The following is a 19,404-nucleotide window of genomic DNA, read 5'->3' on the forward strand; positions in this document are numbered from 1 at the left end:
GTATTGTAATTGTGTGCATGGGGTGTTTTGTCAAACAGGTGGAGGAGAGCTCACCAGAATAGACAGGCAGGTTTTAGTTTCAATGATTAATTGCATATAAGCTATTATGGTGCAGTCTATTTGATCGTTCCCTGGCAGCTATTTTTGGTATCCATCCAGCCCACACAAAACCACCTCAAAACTAGAAAACTGGAACACATGCCAATTATAGCTCAGAATAAATTGACCAACCTGCTAACAATGCAACCTTTTTCTTAAGAGATTTCTCTAAAATTCCTCTGGCTCTTGAGGTTATCCGGGTATTTTCATCAAGTCTTCATGTAAATGTAAAGTGTGAGTTAATAACTGCCTTCATATTCCATTTAAGGAATATCACAGTTCAATGTATAATATAGTATAAATTGGGCCTATGAATTATGTATAACATCGTATAATATTTATAAAATGTATTAGAAGACAGAAGGTCTAACCTGATCTACATATGCTGCAATTTCCATGTCAACAAGAAAATCTCTAAACATGTTGGCCAGCTGCTTGATCTGGGGAAAAATCCTTCTGCAACATTAGAAGTTATTTAAAAGACCTTGCATGATGCAACACAAACACATATATTTCAATTTATTTCATAAAATAAATGGGGGGGGGGGGGGTTTAGTGTGCAATTGTGATACTGCTGATGTTGAAATTGAGTGTGTGTGTGTATTTCAGTGTTTCCTCCAACAGATGGCGCGAGAGCTCAGGAGAGCAGAGGCGGGGTTTAGTTTCTCTGAGCCAATGAGGAGCTTGCGGGGTTAAAGTTGAAGGGTTATTCTCCAATATGGCCGCGAACAAACGAGTGCTATATGTTGGTGAGTTATTCTTATTTTCCGCGGAAAGCCGGGATACTTCTTTCACATGTTGAGGTTATTATTTGGAAAGCACCAAACCAGTCGCAGCCAAACCTGTATTAGGTGGTTATGACATTAAAAAGGGTAGGGAGGGAAATGTCGCTGAAGTTTTTAGTTTTCCGCTCACTTTAAACTCAGCACAGCTTCCTGACAACGTCACACAAAAATAAGAAGAGAGGTCCAGCTCCTGTAACTTCCTGGACTCTTGAACGCAGCACGCTGACGTCTTGTCGATTGACCTCCAACTCTTATTCTTCAGATGCATTAAACAACACAGAAGAAGAAAGAGATGACGAGTTCTCACGTATTTAATGGCCCCTGTGTTTTTGTTAGGTGGTCTGGCAGAAGAGGTGGATGAGAAGGTCTTACATGCAGCGTTTATCCCGTTTGGAGACATCACAGACATCCAGATCCCATTAGACTATGAGACAGGTAAGAGCGACAGGTAACAGGAGCCACTCTGTTTCTACAATACTGAGCCACATTCATCTGTTTCATGTTCTGTCTGCAGAAAAGCACAGAGGATTTGCTTTCATTGAGTTTGAACTGGCAGAGGTACGTAATGCACGTAGAGCTACTCAAGTATTGTGCACACACCTTGACATATTATATTGCCTTATAAGTTACAGTATTTTCAAAGGAAATATACAAGTATACTCATATTTAAAGGTAGAATTGATCCAGATCACATGTGTTTGCTTGAGGGAATTTGACATTGTACGCAACTTGACGGGGTGGTTGATTTTGAACATATAAGTATTGCCATTTATGTCCCAATAAAGTATTTTTCAGAGAAAATAACAATTATACATTCTTTATCTTCTGCAGGATGCTGCAGCAGCCATTGATAACATGGTAAGTGTGTTGCATTGCTGCACACACATGCAAGTTCTGGCTTATTCACATCTCTTGGATCTAGTTGGTGCTACCAAAAAACAAACAAACAAACAAAAAAGTAAGATTTATTAAATTATTCTCTACTAGAATGAGTCTGAGCTCTTTGGGCGGACAGTCCGGGTCAACATCGCCAAGCCCATGAGAATCAAAGAAGGTTCTTCTCGACCAGGTGATTAAATCAGTACTCAGATGACCTCACCTGTGATTTGAATGCCCAGCTCTGATTTTTGGCTCTGCCTTCCCTCAGTGTGGTCGGACGATGACTGGCTGAAGAAGTTCTCAGGGAAGACAGCAGAGGAAGCTGAGGCGGAGGCTGCAGGTGGAGAAACAACCAACACATCAACACAGGAGGTGAGATGGATTTTCTTTCCAGGGGTGATGTGTGTGATCTAATCATATTCAGATAGTAATTGAAAAATGATTTGGATTTCTAGGGTGAGCCCCCAGCTAAAAAGGGTCGAGTTAATCCTCAGGTGTATATGGACATCAAGATCGGCAACAAGCCCGCAGGGAGGCTACGCTTCCTTTTGAGGGCTGACATTGTTCCCATGACAGCAGGTTTGTAGACAGCCTCCTGAAGGGCTGTAACCATCACATCTGTGTCAGAGATATACACTGTAACTCAACATCTTTTTTTTTTTTGTTGTTGTGGTTTTTTTTTTTTTTGTTTGTTTTTTAAGAATTAAAAAGACACAATTTATCTATACAAATGTTAAAAGAAGAGTTTTGAGCTGAGTGTGTTGAAGCAAACTTTAAGTAATATTTTGTATCATTTGCAGAAAACTTCCGTTGCTTATGCACACACGAGAAGGGATTTGGCTACAAAGGCAGCAGCTTCCATCGCATCATCCCTCAGTTTATGTGTCAAGGGGGCGATTTCACCAACCACAATGGCACCGGCGGCAAGTCCATCTATGGCCGCAAGTTTGATGATGAGAACTTCGTCCTCAAGCACACTGCACCAGGTGAGGGGTTTGTAAGGAGAGAGTTAGTTTAGGGTTTGCATTTACTTGCAGATCTTAAAGATAACTGGTCAGCTGATGCTGTCTCTCTTTTGCTGACAGGGCAGCTGTCAATGGCCAACTCTGGGCCAAACTCTAATGGCTCTCAGTTCTTCATCACCACTGATAAAACAGACTGGCTGGATGGCAAACATGTAGTGTTTGGAGACCTGGTGGAAGGGATGGATGTGCTCCGTGCAATGGAGGTAAAAGAGAAACCTTTTGTTTTTGTGTTGATTTTTAATTGCTACAGCAAAACAATCAAAATTTTGCTGGAAATGTGTTACATTTGGTGATGTTGCATTGTCTTTTTCCACAGTTACTGTATGTAAGATATTTTAGTGTATGTTATTTGCTTGTCTATTTTGGTTACATTTAAGTGATTGTACTGTAGAAAATGAACACGATTTAGATGCACTCGGTAGAAATTTTACCAATTTTACCATTTTACCAATCTGGTTTTGTCTTAAAGTAATAAAGGCTAGAATTTACTTGAATGTCATTTTTCAAATTATCTTCTCTCTGCAGGCTCAGGGCACAAAAGACGGGAAGCCTAAGCAGAAGGTGATCATCTCCGACTGTGGAGAATATGTCTGAAAACAAAGTGCTGGCTTGACTTTTTTGGGTGTGCATGGAGGCAGTGCATCTGAGAGCACGAGTGTGTTCATTGTCTTTTGTACTTTGAACCCACATCTTTTGTCATGTAAATATTTCAATAAACACTTTTTTATGAAGAATCTACAGCTTGACGTCTTCTTCTTTACTTTACAAATAAAGGGTCACGTTGTTTGTTTGAGTTTGTTTGGTGTTGTTTGTCCAGAATAGTTACAGCATTATCCATTCATAGCACGTTTCGTTTGGTTAAGGAAAATGGCACCTTTTCATTTTGTTTGATGACTAAGTACTCTAAAGCTAAACAAAAGCCTTTATAAAGGTGTGTCATTTTCACAAATAAGTGTCGATCCTCTTTTCTCATGCTTCAATGTGCAGATTTTAATGTGTTACAGCCAAATAACAGGGGCGATTTTTAAATTATCGAGTTGTATACGCAGGAAGTTATTCTCCCCCCTCTCTTTAATCAGAGTGATTAAAAGTCGTCTGTTTTCTTCGCTTAATTGGTCAGACAAGTTTGTTGGGCAGCCACACCTGAGTAGGTTGAGGCTGAGAGGACATGGCAGACAAACTGCTCCGCCCAGCCCACTCCCGTCCTGTTGAGAAATCTGCTCCTCATCGGAGCGCCTCATCCAAAGCTGCCCCTCCGCTGACACGGGACAGCAGGAAGAGCGATCAGACTGTGAGTATTCAAATAAAATCAAATACATGAAAACTGAGAGTGATCTTGAAGCGAACGTGTTTATTTATTTGTTTATTTGTTTATTTAGTAGATTTTAGAGAGTTTGATAACGAGCGATTGTGCAGGAATGTGGAAAAACTCACAAGTTGCTGGAAAGTGGAGAGCTGTGAGATTTTATCTTTGTGAGAAAAATTGAAAAGCTGTTTCTTAAATAACGTCCATAATTAACGGGTTTATGTAAGGGTCCGCTCACGTTTATGTTGAATTTACACTTGTTTTTTCTTGTCTTTGGCTTTAAGATCCGCAGACGTGAATCCTTAATAACAACAAAACGGTTCTACTCCGCAGTTTCTTAGTGTTCTTGTCCTTTGGTGTGTATGTGATATGTTGGATATACTTTTTTTTCTATCCCTAACAGCTACATTGGTAAAGTTTGTCTGAGCCGTTTAAACTCAGCTCTCCTTGTCTCCCAACAGCAGGAAGAGCAGACAGATAGTGAAGAAACCTCGTCATGAACTGGGCATTCCTCCAGGGCCTCCTCAGTGGAGTGAACAAATACTCCACTGCCTTTGGCAGAGTGTGGCTCTCCATTGTCTTCCTCTTCAGAGTCATGGTATTTGTGGTAGCAGCAGAGAAAGTATGGGGTGATGAACAAAAAGACTTTAAATGCAACACGGCTCAGCCCGGGTGCCACAATGTCTGCTACGACCACTTCTTCCCGGTGTCCCATGTCCGGCTGTGGGCCCTGCAGCTCATCTTCGTCACTTGCCCCTCACTCCTGGTGGTCATGCATGTTGCTTACAGGGAGGACAGAGAAAAGAAACATCGACTTAAATATGGCGATAACTGCCACCGTCTCTACCAGAACCCTGGCAAGAAGCGCGGGGGCCTGTGGTGGACTTATGTCCTCACTTTAGTCTTCAAAATAGGAGTGGATGCTACCTTTGTCTACCTCCTCTACCACATCTATGAGGGCTATGACTTCCCATCACTCATCAAGTGTGAGCAGAAGCCCTGTCCAAACAAAGTGGACTGCTTCATCGCTCGGCCCACTGAGAAGAGAATCTTCACCCTCTTCATGGTGGTCACCAGCCTGGCCTGCATCCTGCTCTCTGTTTTTGAAATTCTCTACCTGGTTGGAAAACGTTGCTGTGAATGTGCGAACGGAAACAATCGTTCTCGCCAGGCCATGACTGACACAATGTCCAGTGGAAGCAAATTGATGAGCTCAAACACTCTAAAGCTGCCAGATGCAAAAACCCCTGATATACCCGCCCCCTCATACAGTGTTGCCGTGTCTTGATTTACTGAGATTAAAACAAAGACATGGGAAAGCAAAGGTGCTTCACATTCTCCACAATCCTTTGCACTTCCTCAAAAGACTTAATGGCAGACATTTTTCTGCTGGGACACTGAACTACGATGGAGTTAACTCCTAGCTGTTCGTCCGCAGTAAGAGCTCTGGACCTCAGGACAGATGGAGGATGTTCTTACTGTTTTGGTTTGGGGAGAGTTATAGATGTTACAGATGGAGATTTTAAACCCTTGAAAAGAAAAATCAAGAATGTTTATGTGGTGTAGTGTCAGATTTCAATTGAATGAGTCATTCTGTGGTTTAGTGAGTATGGTTTAAAAAACGCATCTGGTTTTCTGTGTAAGATTTTCCTTCTGCTCATGCCAGAGTTCAAAATGGTAACTTCAGTCTGTATTACTTCTTCTCCATTCCCTTACGCAGTCGTTAATCTTGCTGTACATACCATACTTACTGCCATACAAGGTTTGAAAGATTGTGTCATAAAAGATTGTGCCATAATATCTGCATACAGGCAATGATGAATAGCAGTTTATGAAACCGTTGATGATAATAATAACTCAGGATTTTTATGTTTTGCTGCATTGAGGGGCAGTATTACTGTATATTTGTTAATATTATTTTCATTAAAGATAATTTTCATATTTTGAAGAAGTGTGTGTTTTATTATTTTATAAGGTCAAAGTTAGATCCATGCACAATAGTGTGCACTGTGTTCAACATAGAAAAGAGCCACTTCTGAATAGAAAAGGATATACTGATTCAGCACTTTGGGGGTTTGACAATGCTCTCTGACCTTCTTCCTACTTCCACTTTTTCCATGTTTATTGTGAAGGGCTCACTGCTCACTGGCTGCTCAGATTTTTGCTGTGAGCAGCACCCGTATGTTTTTTAGATTGATTGGTACTTTGGGCAGGATAGAGGAGGAGCCTCCCACTCCTCTGATTCATCTGTCCTGACGAGTGGAACACCCAACGCAGGAATTTGTCGGTCCACACAGAGGCTAAATGGAGGATTCCAGTATTTACGCTATCAAGTGCCAGAGGCAAGATGTAGTGAGATAAAAAAGTTGAGGGTTTTTAATTTTTTTTATTATTATTATTTTTTTACCCTCTTGAGTTTTGCTTTCAACATAGTAAATATACAGCCATTTTGTTAGTGCTGGCCAGAATAAATTCAAAAAGAAATGTCTCTCTTCAATCAATGATTGGATCATTTGCAGGCATTGCTGCGGAAGGTGTCACTGGAACCATTAAGATCTATTTTAGCAGACTGTTATGATAATCCTGGGGTTCATAAGTAGAACACTGTTTTAGGAAAGCCAAGTTTGTTCGCCTGCCTACGTATTGTGAGAGCAGCAGACAACCTCCAAAGATGAGACCAAAAAAACTTCAAAGTTGAGCAATCACAAGGAATAAATGAAAAAAAAAAAAGAATGATTGTATTGGTCCTGAAATCATAACTGAGATCCATTACATGTGGTTGTTTTTGTCCAACCTGACTGAGTGGTTCTGCAAATTAGCCAACAGTGACTCATTTTAAGACCCTCCCCACTCTTCCTGGTTATTATCTTTCATCGCTCCAGCTCTCTCTGCTCTGGTACATTTCCTTCCTGCCGCAGTACCTGGAGTGAAAAGCAACAGGTTTATCCAGTTGTGTTCCATCTTGTCAAGACTTGCAGCTGACAGAGGTTGAGTCTTCCAGGTGTGTCCCAGCAGACTGCTTGGAGCTAAAAACATGTACTTCCTTCACATTTGACCAAATACACTGAACTTCTCAGTAATGTTGATACACTTACAGATGCTGTGTTCACATGTGTAACCTGTATGTCACAGATTCATTTCCTGGAAAGCACAGCTCTAACTTGATATTTCTAACAATCTCAAGGACTTAGATTTTTAGAGAGAGTGTTTAATCTTTGAGGGCAACACCACAACAATGTGTTGATTTCCTCACCTGGAATCCTCCCCGAATTTAAGACTGATTGACAAGTTAGCTGCCTTGACTTGATGTGAGAGAGGTGATGTACTAAGTGTTAAACAAGTCTGTTTTACACATAATATAAACATAGTACTCAGTAGGTCTGATCACAGGCTCTGCTACACAAGAGCAGGTAACTCTGGCCAAGCATAGACATTTCAGACAAACTGATGCTTAATATTCTTCCATTCATCAACAAACTGATAGTAACTTGCTGTTTTTCCTACAAAACACAAACATGGTGGTGCAGTTTGTGTTGGAAATGTTAACTTCAAATTCTATGAAAAAAGCATTCAGTTAACTGATAGATAACAGATAAATAACAAAAAGTAAGGCCACATTGCAGCTGTGGTAATTCATCAGTTGTCACGGTGACATCTGAGTATAATGTCTCGTTTTACATGTAGAAAGATGACACAATACACTTTTTGTTCAACAGTGTTCAACTGTAAAGTAATTTGAATACTGCAGACAATTAAAATAATGAATGAGGAAAAGGAAAAGAAAAAATTCTGTCCTGAAAATATGTTTCCAAGTACTCTTTCGGGGGGAAAAAAAAGGTTGAGGACAAACAAAAGAGAGACACACCTTAAGGTGAACGCAATGTTGTGTTGCCTTGAGCATATCACTTGGGAGGTACTCAGAAACAAGTTCAAACAGCGTGAGCGCCCAGTTCACTGGAAAAAATGACGCTAGACCTGTTGTCACTAAAGCGTTTTAAATCAGTACAATCACACCTTCTTAAGATGTCTGACTGAAATTTACAACTGCTGCTCTAAGATAACTATTGTCACATGGAGTCAGTCTATAGTATACATGTGCAGGTGGCAAACTTCCATCCCTTTGAATGATTCATTGCCATACTGTTACTCAGGGTCCTGTAGGCCCTCAGAGGGGCCCAGGTTTCCCAGTCCAGGACTGAACTTCATGTGGTTTACAGGCTGTGAGTAGTTCATTGGTACAAAACTGGACAGGTTACGCGTAACCTGGAAATACCTGGATAGGGTTTGTTTAACACTGGCATTGAGGAGAGAGGGGGAAAGAAAGGAGGCTTCTGAGGCAGCTTCAGTCTGTCTTTAACTCCACCCACAGGCACATTTCTCAACGCTGCGCTGCCCCACCTGGGACTCAAATCTGCGTCTTAATACGCTAAAACGACAAAAAAAGGAACAAGAAATCACCAGAGCTACATTTACCTGCTCTTGTTTTAACGCAATATGGACTAAAGCTTCTTTAGGTGAGTGAAAACGGTCTCTGATTAACTTTTTGTCTGTCTGAAATGAGGGAAGCTCCGTCAGTTTTTAAGTTCGCGTTTCAGCCGATTGGAAATCGGATGATTTCTGGGCTTTTATACATACATGGTTAAATAATCTGTCCGTAGTCCCAGCAGAGGCAATGAAAAAGACAAGCAAGCCACCAAAACCAGTGTAAGAAACGTCTGTCGGCTGTGCTTAAAAAAAGTTTTTTTCTGTTGGGAGACCCGGGACTACTCAGATACACATGCCGATCATTTTTACTGTTGTAAAACAAATATTTGACAAAACGATCCAAAATATACACACTGCCTCATTTAAATAAAGGTATAAAGTCAGGGTGGATAATGTTGGTCCAACTTGTTTCCTCTATAACCAGTTTGGCTGGTAACAACTTGTCTTTACTGTTCAGTTTTGTGAAGTTGGAGCTGGAAATGACAACAGGGGGAAATGTTTTTATATTAAACCAGCTTAGGAAGATGAACTGTTGGGGGTTTGTTTTTTCAGACAACCCAAAGTAAGTGAGAAACTATAACCCATCAAATATATTCACCCATTCTACATTCTGCCACATCCAGGTTTGAAGATAAACTACCACCAGAAAGAGAGGAATTTCAGGGAACAGAGATTTGACTGCTGATCGGGGACATGGACTGGAAGACTTTTCAAGCCCTCCTCAGTGGAGTGAACAAGTATTCAACGGCTTTTGGGCGGGTATGGCTGTCTGTGGTGTTTGTGTTCAGGGTAATGGTGTACGTGGTGGCAGCAGAGCGAGTTTGGGGCGATGAGCAGAAGGACTTTGACTGCAACACCAAGCAGCCTGGCTGTGCCAACGTCTGCTACGACCACTTTTTCCCCATCTCCCACATCCGCCTATGGGCCCTGCAGCTCATCTTCGTTACATGCCCTTCCTTCATGGTGGTGATGCATGTGGCTTACCGGGACGACCGTGAGCGCAAGCACAGAGCCAAGCACGGTGAGAACGCCGAGCATTTGTACACCAACACTGGCAAGAAACATGGTGGCTTGTGGTGGACCTACCTGATCAGCCTCTTCGTAAAGACAGGCATTGAGGTCTCCTTTCTGTACATCCTCCACCGAGTGTACGACAGCTTCTACCTGCCAAGGCTGGTCAAGTGTGAGGTATCACCTTGCCCTAACCAGGTGGACTGTTACATAGGCCACCCCACTGAAAAGAAGGTCTTCACCTACTTCATGGTTGGCGCTTCGGCCCTCTGCATCATCCTGAACATCTGCGAGATTATTTATCTCATCGCAAAGCGCATTGCACGGATTGCAAACAAGCTCAAGAGGCGAAACCGCAACGTAGCTGTGCATCATGAAGACTACAACGACGACCCCTTTAACAACTTCAACCCACCAGTGTCAAGACGGGACATAAAGGAAAAGCCTCCGTCCTTCAAGAGTGCATATAAGATTCCATATGGACCTTCATTGCTCAAACATGAAGTGAAGATACGGGCCTCTGCACCCAACCTGTCAACTTCAAAATGATCCAAACTAAAATCAGGGGCCAAATATCAAGATCTCACTTCTTAACATATTTCTGGGGGGGGAATAAAATAAAAAAAAGCCTCAGTGCCATGAGCCAAACTATAGTGTCATAGACTGGGCCAAAAGTTGACTCATCAGTACTGGATTCACCCTGTTGGCACCTCTGTGTCTACATCTAAGACTCTTTTAGAGCACATAAACTTTGGTTTCCAAGTCAACATCCACAATATTTAGAAGTCAGGTAGAGCTGAAATTATTTGGCGATAATCTTTGAGGTTCCTTTTTGAATAGAATAAAGGTCTGTGTGCTGTTTCAAATTCAGCATTTCATCCCTGCTAGACTATTTCTGTAAAGTTTCACTCGGCCTTGTGATTGGAGTATTGACACAGGAGGAAAGGGAAATGAGCCAGTTGACTGCACACAAGAGCGTAGGACACACCTGGCCGAGGTATTCATCCTACCTGCCAGCATCTACAGGGTTGTGTTGAAGTGCTCTGAATGTTATATGCATATTCCAATGATCTGTTTTGTTCAGTGTAAACTCAAACCGAGGCTTCACATCAGGATTGATGTCCTGATCATCTTAAGTTTATCAGGTCACTTAACAGTTCTGTTTGGCTATACTCATTGTACTTGAAGGTGTGTAAACTGGTCCAAAATTACTCTTTCTGTTGCATTTATTAAGGTAAGATTTACCCCTACAAAAGAATGCATAGCCTATATAATTAGTAGATTTTATCTCTGCAGCCATTCACTTGTTCTCAGGTTTATGTTGAACAGCCACATTGTACATAGACTGACTGCCTGAGCTTTGAAATGCTTGCATACAGCCTCACTTCATCCAAGACCACTGTTGATTCAAATAAGCCAAAAGGAATGCTGTTTATTCCTACGTTTGTAGAGCTGGAAGACAGTGGAGAACAAACAGATGGCTCATTGAACCACTGCACAGTTCTGAGTCTCTAATCGTCCACTTAGGACATCAGGTGAAAATGCATTTTCTGCACTTCTTGTTGTTTTTATACATTTATGTAAATTAAAATTAAGTTTATTGAATGTGCATTTCTTTTGAGTTTTTACTTTTAAGGAAAAATACTGATAGCCCTTGTGAATTTGTCCTTCTAGAATATGGTTTCCATTTGGAAAGTTGTTTGCGACAGTGAGGAAAATCACTTAAAACATAGAGCTGTTGCCAAATATCTAACAGTAAAAATAGTTTATCTGTAGCGAGCACAAACGCATTTTTACACCCACAAAACTACCTGAACAAGGACTTTTTCCACAGCTGAATCATAATTGCAATTTCCTTCACTCACCCTTACTAAGCTTTGATGACTTTATTCATATAACCTGACTATGAGTCATCATGACTTGTGTTGTTGCTATACATGATGTTTGTTTCCTGGAGTGTTAAAGACCTCAGCTTTAAAAATCTCAGCCTGCCCGTTGGACTAGTCAGTCAGGTTTCCACGAGGTGCAGCAAAGAAAACTGTTTATGCTGAATCATTTCTGCAACAAAATATCACTATGGAGATGGTGAAAAAATTGCTCTCACTTCAAACTGTTTGTGTAAACGTTACCATCAATGATACATTTATGAAACAGTCTTTTATTTTTAAAAATCAATATTTACAGTTATAGTAAAATAAATATTTAAACATATTCAAGTAAAACAGAGAATCCTATATATGTAGAAAGTGAATCTGTTTAATATAACATCCTTTTTTTTTCCACAAACCCGCTTAACCAGCTTAATGCCCGGTAGATGCTTACTTTCTGATCAACATTGAATTTATCCATCCATGGGATAATTTTCCAGGTCATTTTATATATATATATATATATATATATATATATATATATATATATATATATATATATATATTTTATTATTTTTTTTTACATTGGCTTATCAGCAGCCAAAGAAGTGGTCAAACATTCTGTGTGACTAGACTTGACATAAGGCACTGTTCCAGCTATGCTATCATGTAGTGAACCTTTAATTTTTAAACAGAAAGTGAGGTCAGTACCATCAAAATAGTAAAATAATATTTTCATACCGATAGATGACAAACCAAATCATAACACCCAGAGAACTGGACATACAAAGGATAATGGCTCCAGCTCACATGGTTATACTGCAGTTTAAAGTCTGTAATAGATTGATTAAAGTTTGCATGTAGCTTGTGCCACTTTAGAGTTTGTCTTTCTGTTGAGACTTCGACAGATGAAAGCTCCAGCATTCATCAGCTTGGAGAGGTCCACTCCCTGAGGCGAGGGCAGAAAGTCAAATATTCAAACATCAGCACTTTAGAACATGGCTTACATTGTACACAATAATTAGCATTTCATTAAGATGGACTTTAGACTATTTGTTCGTTCACTAAGTAAAAGGTTTCTTCGCAAAAGGAAACTATTATTTTGCTTGCTTATTTTTTTCCATACAAAACATTATAAACAATCTTGTTTCTGTTATTGCTGATATAAAGAAAGTCCTTACTGTTTGAATTCCAAGTCCATGTAACATATAAACAACATCTTCAGTAGCAACATTCCCTGAGGCCCCCTGGGCATAAGGACAGCCACCAAGTCCAGCCACTGATGAGTCCACCACATTGATTCCCATCTATAAAGCATAGACTTGGCTCCGTTACTAAAGTGCTTGAAGAAAGAGAAACATTTTCATGTGGGATTACAGTAATTAAAAATGAAGCTGACCTGTAAGGCTGTAAGTATGTTAGCCAGGGCCTGTCCATAGGTATCGTGGCAGTGCACGGCCAGGGCAGATACTGGCACCTCTCTGCTGACTGCCTCTAACATCAGAGTCATGCTACCTGGAGTTCCAACCCCAATGGTGTCACCCAGGGAGATCTCATAGCAGCCCATCGCGTACAGTCGCTTTGCCACCTGAAAGACCGCAGCAACGCTTGAGATTGAGTGATTATGACAGGGTGATACTTTTTTTTTCAGTGTAAGTGACAACTCACATGTGCAACTTTTTCAGGTGCCACTTTGCCTTCATAAGGACATCCAAGGACACATGACACATATCTGTGACAATGACAAATGCTAATGAGATTTGTGCACAAATGCTACAGATGTGTTCAAATGTAAGAGCAAGCCAGTATTCCTACCCTCTGACTGGCACACCAGCCTCCTTTGCTGCTTTCATAACCTCATCAAAGCGCTGCAAGCTCTCATCCACAGAGCAGTTTATGTTCTTCTTACTGAAAAGCTCAGAGGCAGCACCAAATATGGCTACCTCTGAGGCCCCTGCCTTCACCTGCGGTGTGTAAGGAAAGGAAAGGGCATGTTGGGATTGTGAGGCTTTAAACATGTTACCTTTAGTAAAAGATGATGGTTATAATATATGCCAATATAGCTATTGGTAAAGTGAGATGGAAAATAATACTTGACACTCACAGCAGCCTGGAAACCCTTCAGGTTGGGGGTAAGGACTGGGTAAGACACCTCAGGTTTTTTACAGATCCCCTTCATCACCTCCACTTGGTCTGCCATCTGTCATTTGGTTTCAAAAACAAGAAAATAGAAACCAGTTATGTGGTGCAGTTTCTGCAGCAGGGTGTGTTTTGCACTTTACATGTGAATTCCTCACCTGTGGGACCCATTTAGGAGACACAAAGCTGGTGGCCTCAATGACCGGCAGTCCGGTCTCTGACAACATGTCGATGAGATGAATTTTAGTCTCTGTTGGTACAATTGTCTGAACGTTGGGAAAGTGAAACAACAAGATTAAAGTCTGGTTGTGGTTACACAACACATGAACTATACACCTGCTCTGCCTCACCCCAACAGGTCAGAGGACAGTGAACTTCACAGCGGGACATCGTCATCCCATTAAAACACATCCGCAGTAAAGTTACCTTCTCATTTTGAAGGCCGTCTCTTGGTCCGACCTCCACTATTTTCACCTTTTCCGGAAGGGCCTGACCAGCTCTAACGCCACCCTGCACAAACACAGACACACACAGTTAAACACACCAGCCACAGGAGCTTCGTCCGTGTAGAGGAAGCTAACCCGGGCTGTGGTGGCCGCCGACAACTGCACATCGCAACCTGCCTGCGGGAAGACTCGGCGCTCTCACCTTGGCCGTAGAGCTGAACGCCAGGTACTGCTGACCCATCGCTGGGCTGAAGGTACCTCTGTTGACCATCCTCATAATGGCCGCCATGATGGTCGAACCTCGGCTCTGACGTCACCGCCCTTCTTTCCGGATCAGCCTCTCAGCTGATCGGAGCGCCGCGACGGCGCCATCTACTTGCCGGACATTAAAAACTCAGTTGGGCTGAAAGAAAAAACGTCATCATGAAATTTGTACCTACGTTCAAAGCAGAGCATGAAAAGTATCTATTTATAAAATCACCCTGCTCATGATTAAACAAACAGACACATTAAAAACCACGCTGTTTTTATTTAGCACATCACCTTTTGACCTACAAAGAAAAGCACAGGTAGGTAACTACTAATGAAAGGCCATCAAAAGAAACATCTTAACAGCATGAGACTATTTTTACAAACTGTCCTCCTCATGAGTAGTTGAAACATTGCGGTGTGTTTAGTGCACAAGAATCCAAGACTTGACTGCTTTTCCACTTCAAACCAGCGGGAAATTTCAGGCTAAAGCATAAATAATATTTTGATCTTTTTGGTTATTTTGAAAAAACTAAAATTGCCTTAATGGTGCAATTTCATTTGTGTTTTGATTTTACTCTGGAGGGCTCAACAATCACACCTTTAAACTCTTAATTGGCAAAATGAATGAGCACCAAAGGTGAATTCCTGTTACTGGATCAACAGACATCCAATAGATGATGTGTACAGACAAAGTAGATTTAGACGATGGACAGCAAGGAGGACAACATACAGATTGTAAACATTCATTAAGAATATGATATGACAAGGTTTTTGGGGTTAGAGCATATGGAGTTTGAGTGAGTTTGAGTTTGATATTTGAAAGGAAGGCTGGTGAGGGAACTCCCTCAAAAAACAGAAGGCTGGACACTCATTGGAATTATTATCAGACTCGGGATCATGATGATTTTTTTCAAGTAACAGTTTAATCACACCAGTTTTAAAGCTTGTGTGTTTTGTATGGTATAAACGTTAAGTTTACTCAGATGTTCTAAATACATACATAATGACTTTCCCTTGAAGTCATTATATATTTCATAAACCCTCAAAATGACAAAAAAATACTATACTGTTACAGTCACTGGTGTTAGTTATTTTCATATGATGTTATTGTACCCTCAATTTATGGAATTTAACATTGTTAAATGAAAAATTGGGCCTGGCCAAGCTTAGTTTATTATGGGATTGAAAATAATTGGAGATCTGACCTACAGCACCTCTTACTTGTTTATGAGGATGAAAGAGTCAGACTCAAAATGTATAAAAATATTTTTAATGTGTCAAAAAGTTAAAAAAGAAAATAAAATCCAAATAAATTATAATTGGCTTTATATCATAGTGCATATCATAATCAGTCATAATCAATCAAAATCATAAAAAGCACTGCAACTGTGAAACATGAAAAAAAAAGTATGCTCTTGACTTTCCCTTCAGGTAAAAGGGAAATAACAGTCATCATTCAGTCCTTTTACTTGCTTAAACACCAGTTGTTATCAAAGTCCCAGAAAGCATAAAGGTGTTTGTGTTCTTCCATGCATATGAAAAAAACATATCTTTGAAAGAGTTATCATATAACTATAATTGAAGCAGAAGAAACACTGAATATGCATGCTTTGGATACTGCATATCTTTATGTAGCTTAACAAAAAGCACTCCAAAGCATCTCATTGAAAGTAAAGATGAACCAGCTGCTTTTAACTAATAGACAACTAATACATCATAAATGTGTGTATTTACATTTGTGGAGCATATTTTTATGCATAAATTCTCTTGCATGGATTTAACACACACACACACAACCACACAGACTTTGGTCCCATTTCACTGCAGCTCTTCATCACTGTCATCCACTTGTTGGATGATGAGGTCAGCCCCCGAGTCTTCAGCCAGGTCATCGTCATCGGTTACCATCCAGCTTCTCTTGGTGTCCCCCTCTTCCTCCCCGTCCACGCCCAGTAACAGAGCGGGCTCCTCATTGGACCCCTCAAGACTGTCCATGGGGATGTTGTCACAGCCCACTTCCTGGATACATGCAGTGCACATGCGGTAACGTCGTGTGCCTTCACACACCACATGCCCTGTCTCCTCTGTCACCTGACACTTACACTTCCGGCACACCAGCTTCCTGGCTTGGTGGATCTGTGGAGAGGCAAAAAGTAGAAGATGAGACAAGAATGCAATAATGTAAAAATGTTTAGTGATGCTTGCGCTCAGATAGTTCAGTGCATATAAATATACAGAATTTGCTATTTGCTTAAACTTGCTGGTTTTGTATTGAACATACAGTCTCAAAATGGCTGCGCAAGTGCTCCAGGCGAGTAAAGCGTTTATTGCAGGCTTGGCAGGGATATGGCCTTTCTCCAGTGTGACAACGCAGGTGACGCTTCAGGTCTGCTTTTCTCTTAACCGTGTGGGTACAAAATGGGCATTTGAAGCGCATAATGGGGTTGGAGTCTGCAGAGAAGAACAGAAACTTCACATAATAGCTTTATAGAACCATCTTCCTTTGATGCTTGCATTGGTTCCTGTATTGAAATGTGTCACTGTTGTTTTTCAATTCTCTAAGGGGAACAGTGAGTCATTAGTGGGTGTATAGTTTATCACCAAATGTGATTCTCACCTTTATTAAAGTGCCCAATGACGCCTACAATGGGTGGTAGAGTTGCATACAGTTCTTCTGCCTTCTCTGCCTTTTGAGCCCTCGCCTCCTGGATGTCCAAGTCCTCGTTCTGGTTGGAGCGGTTGCTACTGGGTGCCCTCCTCTTGGTTCCTGCTTTACCTCGCCGGCGCTCTGACCCAGGCAAGGTGTACAGAGGGTCCTGTGGGTCCTGCAAATCCTCTGCCTCTGCATTCACCTCATTAACAGGGCTGCTTGGATTAGTCTTAATGGCTGAAGCTGAAACTTCTTGGTCTGGGTCCTTACCCAGAAAACCAGGCTGAGATCTGATGTTGTCCCTGGTCCAGAGAGCTGGTGGTGGACTGACGGAGCAGGGGCCATGCTGCTGCTGCTCAGAGGTCTCTTCTCCTGCTCCACTGGCGAAGCTGCAGGTTTCAGACAAGCTGAGACAGCGTTCACTGTCTTCATCTTTCACACTGATGTCCAAGGAGGATTTAATGAAGTTCTTGCAATAGCTGATGACATTGTTCATCTGCAGATAGCTGGCTGCAGACATCACCTCGATAACATTGTGGCTGGAGAGGTCCAGCTGGCCAGAATAGATGAAATCAAGGATGACGGTGAAGGTCTCTGGACTGAAGGTGTCAAAGGTGGCGCTGACGGAGTCCGATATCCCGTCAGGTCCCTGGGACAGCAGCATGCGGAAGTAGCCGCTGCTGGCGAACAAGACGTTACGGTGGGCCCTGAAGAGCTGGCCCTCCACCAACACACTGCAGTCACAGAAGAGCTCTTGGCGGCGCTGCTGGTTGAGCTGCTTCAGCAGGTTGCTTTGGTGAGCCACTGTAATGTCAGCAGTGTTGAACCACCTCTGAGGCTGCCTGCAGGAGACAACATGATAGCCCTCTCATTGGCTCTGTATGCAGCACAGACAAATCATACTGGCCTCATGCCCCACGTGGACACTCACTTTTCAAAGGGAGACGATTTCATCTTCTGAATTTACAAGGGTCTTTATATGAGCCTGCATGTGTGATGTGTCATTTGCATAATAATCAAGTAAGCTTGGTAAGGTTTTCTCCAGCACATCTGACCTCAGGACTGTAAACTTACCTTGGTAAATGATTATGCTACAGACCTTAAATATTAACTGCAGGTCACATTAAAAACTGCAACACCCCATTGACTTAGCTATCAATTACCCCCCCGTCTTTGTCCCTGCCCTGGATCAGCCCCAGCTCCGCAGACGGCCCGCCCACTGGAGTCTCTGCACCGTGATTGGCGGAACGAGCTTTCTATCAAAACCTTCTTCTAATGGGCTACACCCGACGCCAGTCAGAGAGCATCGGGTGACAAAACCCAGTAATCATATCAGAGGGAGGGTAAATGCTCATCATGCCTCTGATGTTGCAAACACATGGATTGGTAGGAGGGGAAATTACCCCACACGCCCAAAAAAAAAAAAAAAACAAACTGTGGCCGGCCACTTCATCCAAAGAAGGAATAACGCCTGCCGCAACCTCATTCACAGAATAGTTCTCCTTCCTGCTCAGTAACCCATTTATCCCTCCGCCTCAGTTACACGCATTCATTTCATTATGCCGTGTTTGCTGACAAGCTCCGCAGCGCCCGATAACTCACGATGCGACGCCCGGTCACAGGACCCCATGGTGGTCCTGCCGCCACACCGAAGCTATTCTGTGCGAATCCACACCATCGGTCGGCCTAGAAAACGACACCGGAGTGCTGCAGTCCTGCGAGAGAAAAGCGGGCAGCGGCGCACCGGAGCAGCCCAGTCTGTCCTGGAGCGACGCCCACTTCAGGCTCCAGCCAGCACACAAAAGAAAAAACAGACACGAACCTCCAGCAACTGAGCACGCTGCGAGCCGACCCACCAAAAAACCCCCCACTGTGAGTCACACCGGGGAGAAGACGCGTTTAACACGCCCGTTTTCATCCTGCAGACCGCCCCGACCTCCCTCCGGAGGTCCGGCGCGCTGCGAGCAGCGGGGAGGATTCGCCTGCTGCCCGAACCCAGCGACTCTCTCCGAGGCGTGAGGTGTCGGCAGGACCCGCTTACGCCCCACGCCGTGATACCCCTGATAAAAATCCGCCGATACTCACTGGTGGCTGGATTCACCCGGCGCCCGATAGAGTCGACTCGCCCCCAAGTCTGCCACCATATCCATGTTTGATCTGGTTCGCCTCTTTCTGCCGTGCTCTTTCCTCTCGTCCAGGGTCCACGGTCAGGCAGGCACTTCCTGCTCAGCCCTAAAGACCGAAACCCGGTTAGAGCGAATGGAGCACTGTGCTGACGTGGGTGTTTATTAACTGAGTGCCCGAGGGTTCAAGGAGCCATTTAAAGCCCCAGTGCCCCCTTTAAATGTAGACTGTGAACAGAATAATAACACTGCACGCTGAAATCTCCAGCTTATTAATTGAGTCGTTTAAATACTACATCTCTGCAGGGACTCACAGACTGTGATACTCAGATTCTA

At 42.5% G+C, this 19,404-nt stretch overlaps 5 protein-coding genes across 10 annotated transcripts; 3 read left to right on the forward strand and 2 right to left on the reverse strand.

The window, feature by feature from the left end:
- The first annotated feature begins 809 nt into the window (after positions 1–809).
- Positions 810–3,516, forward strand: ppie (peptidylprolyl isomerase E (cyclophilin E)). The gene is made up of 10 exons (XM_029493050.1): positions 810–848; positions 1,221–1,319; positions 1,399–1,442; positions 1,716–1,742; positions 1,872–1,953; positions 2,032–2,135; positions 2,219–2,342; positions 2,564–2,749; positions 2,849–2,991; positions 3,314–3,516. The coding sequence occupies exons 1-10, from the start codon at positions 818–820 to the stop codon at positions 3,380–3,382; spliced, it is 909 nt and encodes a 302-aa protein (XP_029348910.1). The 5' UTR covers positions 810–817; the 3' UTR covers positions 3,383–3,516.
- Positions 3,517–3,957: 441 nt separating this feature from the next.
- On the forward strand, positions 3,958–6,042 carry gjb10 (gap junction protein beta 10). 3 transcript variants are annotated; one of them, XM_029493052.1, is made up of 3 exons: positions 4,032–4,079; positions 4,379–4,450; positions 4,556–6,042. In XM_029493052.1, the coding sequence occupies exon 3, from the start codon at positions 4,591–4,593 to the stop codon at positions 5,380–5,382; it is 792 nt and encodes a 263-aa protein (XP_029348912.1). In that variant the 5' UTR covers positions 4,032–4,079; positions 4,379–4,450; positions 4,556–4,590; the 3' UTR covers positions 5,383–6,042. The 3 variants fall into 3 exon arrangements, with proteins under 3 accessions (XP_029348911.1, XP_029348913.1, XP_029348912.1); XM_029493051.1 differs by lacking the exon at positions 4,379–4,450 and having other exon boundaries at positions 3,958–4,079; XM_029493053.1 differs by lacking the exon at positions 4,379–4,450 and having other exon boundaries at positions 4,001–4,079; positions 4,559–6,042.
- Positions 6,043–8,240: 2,198 nt separating this feature from the next.
- Positions 8,241–11,195, forward strand: gjb3 (gap junction protein beta 3). The gene is made up of 2 exons (XM_029493631.1): positions 8,241–8,608; positions 9,203–11,195. Exon 2 carries the CDS (start codon positions 9,273–9,275, stop codon positions 10,137–10,139), a length of 867 nt encoding a protein of 288 aa, XP_029349491.1. The 5' UTR covers positions 8,241–8,608; positions 9,203–9,272; the 3' UTR covers positions 10,140–11,195.
- Positions 11,196–12,025: 830 nt separating this feature from the next.
- On the reverse strand, positions 12,026–14,354 carry hmgcl (3-hydroxy-3-methylglutaryl-CoA lyase). Of its 3 annotated transcripts, XM_029493629.1 has the most exons (10): positions 14,233–14,332; positions 14,194–14,202; positions 14,024–14,094; positions 13,756–13,863; positions 13,557–13,658; positions 13,274–13,416; positions 13,127–13,190; positions 12,858–13,046; positions 12,640–12,765; positions 12,026–12,407 (listed from the first exon to the last, which is right to left on the reverse strand). In XM_029493629.1, exons 1-10 carry the CDS (start codon positions 14,330–14,332, stop codon positions 12,306–12,308), a joined length of 1,014 nt encoding a protein of 337 aa, XP_029349489.1. In that variant the 3' UTR covers positions 12,026–12,305. The 3 variants fall into 3 exon arrangements, with proteins under 3 accessions (XP_029349489.1, XP_029349486.1, XP_029349490.1); XM_029493626.1 differs by lacking the exon at positions 14,194–14,202 and having other exon boundaries at positions 13,274–13,422; positions 13,563–13,658; positions 14,024–14,107; positions 14,246–14,354; XM_029493630.1 differs by lacking the exon at positions 14,194–14,202 and having other exon boundaries at positions 14,024–14,086; positions 14,252–14,332.
- Positions 14,355–15,599: 1,245 nt separating this feature from the next.
- zbtb8a (zinc finger and BTB domain containing 8A) lies at positions 15,600–19,181 on the reverse strand. Of its 2 annotated transcripts, none has more exons than XM_029493624.1 (4): positions 19,031–19,181; positions 16,913–17,787; positions 16,577–16,746; positions 15,600–16,431 (listed from the first exon to the last, which is right to left on the reverse strand). In XM_029493624.1, exons 1-4 carry the CDS (start codon positions 19,093–19,095, stop codon positions 16,114–16,116), a joined length of 1,428 nt encoding a protein of 475 aa, XP_029349484.1. In that variant the 5' UTR covers positions 19,096–19,181; the 3' UTR covers positions 15,600–16,113. The 2 variants fall into 2 exon arrangements, with proteins under 2 accessions (XP_029349484.1, XP_029349485.1); XM_029493625.1 differs by lacking the exon at positions 19,031–19,181 and adding an exon at positions 18,548–19,014.
- Positions 19,182–19,404: the final 223 nt, after the last annotated feature.

The sequence above is a fragment of the Echeneis naucrates genome, chromosome 22 (assembly GCF_900963305.1).
Source record: "Echeneis naucrates chromosome 22, fEcheNa1.1, whole genome shotgun sequence".
Taxonomy (NCBI): domain Eukaryota; kingdom Metazoa; phylum Chordata; class Actinopteri; order Carangiformes; family Echeneidae; genus Echeneis; species Echeneis naucrates.

Bases quoted from the DNA above. Each gene is read 5' to 3' on its own strand.
- ppie (XM_029493050.1), top strand. From the start codon at position 818: ATGGCCGCGAACAAACGAGTGCTATATGTTG. The intron at 1,954-2,031 runs GTGATTAAATCA...GCCTTCCCTCAG, and splicing joins AGAAGGTTCTTCTCGACCAG to TGTGGTCGGACGATGACTGG. The intron at 2,992-3,313 runs GTAAAAGAGAAA...TTCTCTCTGCAG, and splicing joins ATGTGCTCCGTGCAATGGAG to GCTCAGGGCACAAAAGACGG.
- gjb10 (XM_029493051.1), top strand. From the start codon at position 4,591: ATGAACTGGGCATTCCTCCAGGGCCTCCTCAGTGGAGTGAACAAATAC.
- hmgcl (XM_029493629.1), bottom strand. From the start codon at position 14,332: ATGGCGGCCATTATGAGGATGGTCAACAGAGGTACCTTCAGCCCAGCG. The intron at 13,659-13,755 runs GTGAGGAATTCA...ACCAAATGACAG, and splicing joins CTCCTAAATGGGTCCCACAG to ATGGCAGACCAAGTGGAGGT. The intron at 12,408-12,639 runs GTAAGGACTTTC...CCCTCGCCTCAG, and splicing joins ATGGACTTGGAATTCAAACA to GGAGTGGACCTCTCCAAGCT.
- gjb3 (XM_029493631.1), top strand. From the start codon at position 9,273: ATGGACTGGAAGACTTTTCAAGCCCTCCTCAGTGGAGTGAACAAGTAT.
- zbtb8a (XM_029493624.1), bottom strand. From the start codon at position 19,095: ATGGATATGGTGGCAGACTTGGGGGCGAGTCGACTCTATCGGGCGCCG. The intron at 16,747-16,912 runs GTGAGAATCACA...TCTTCTCTGCAG, and splicing joins CATTGGGCACTTTAATAAAG to ACTCCAACCCCATTATGCGC. The intron at 16,432-16,576 runs GTATGTTCAATA...GCCTCTCCACAG, and splicing joins TGCGCAGCCATTTTGAGACT to ATCCACCAAGCCAGGAAGCT.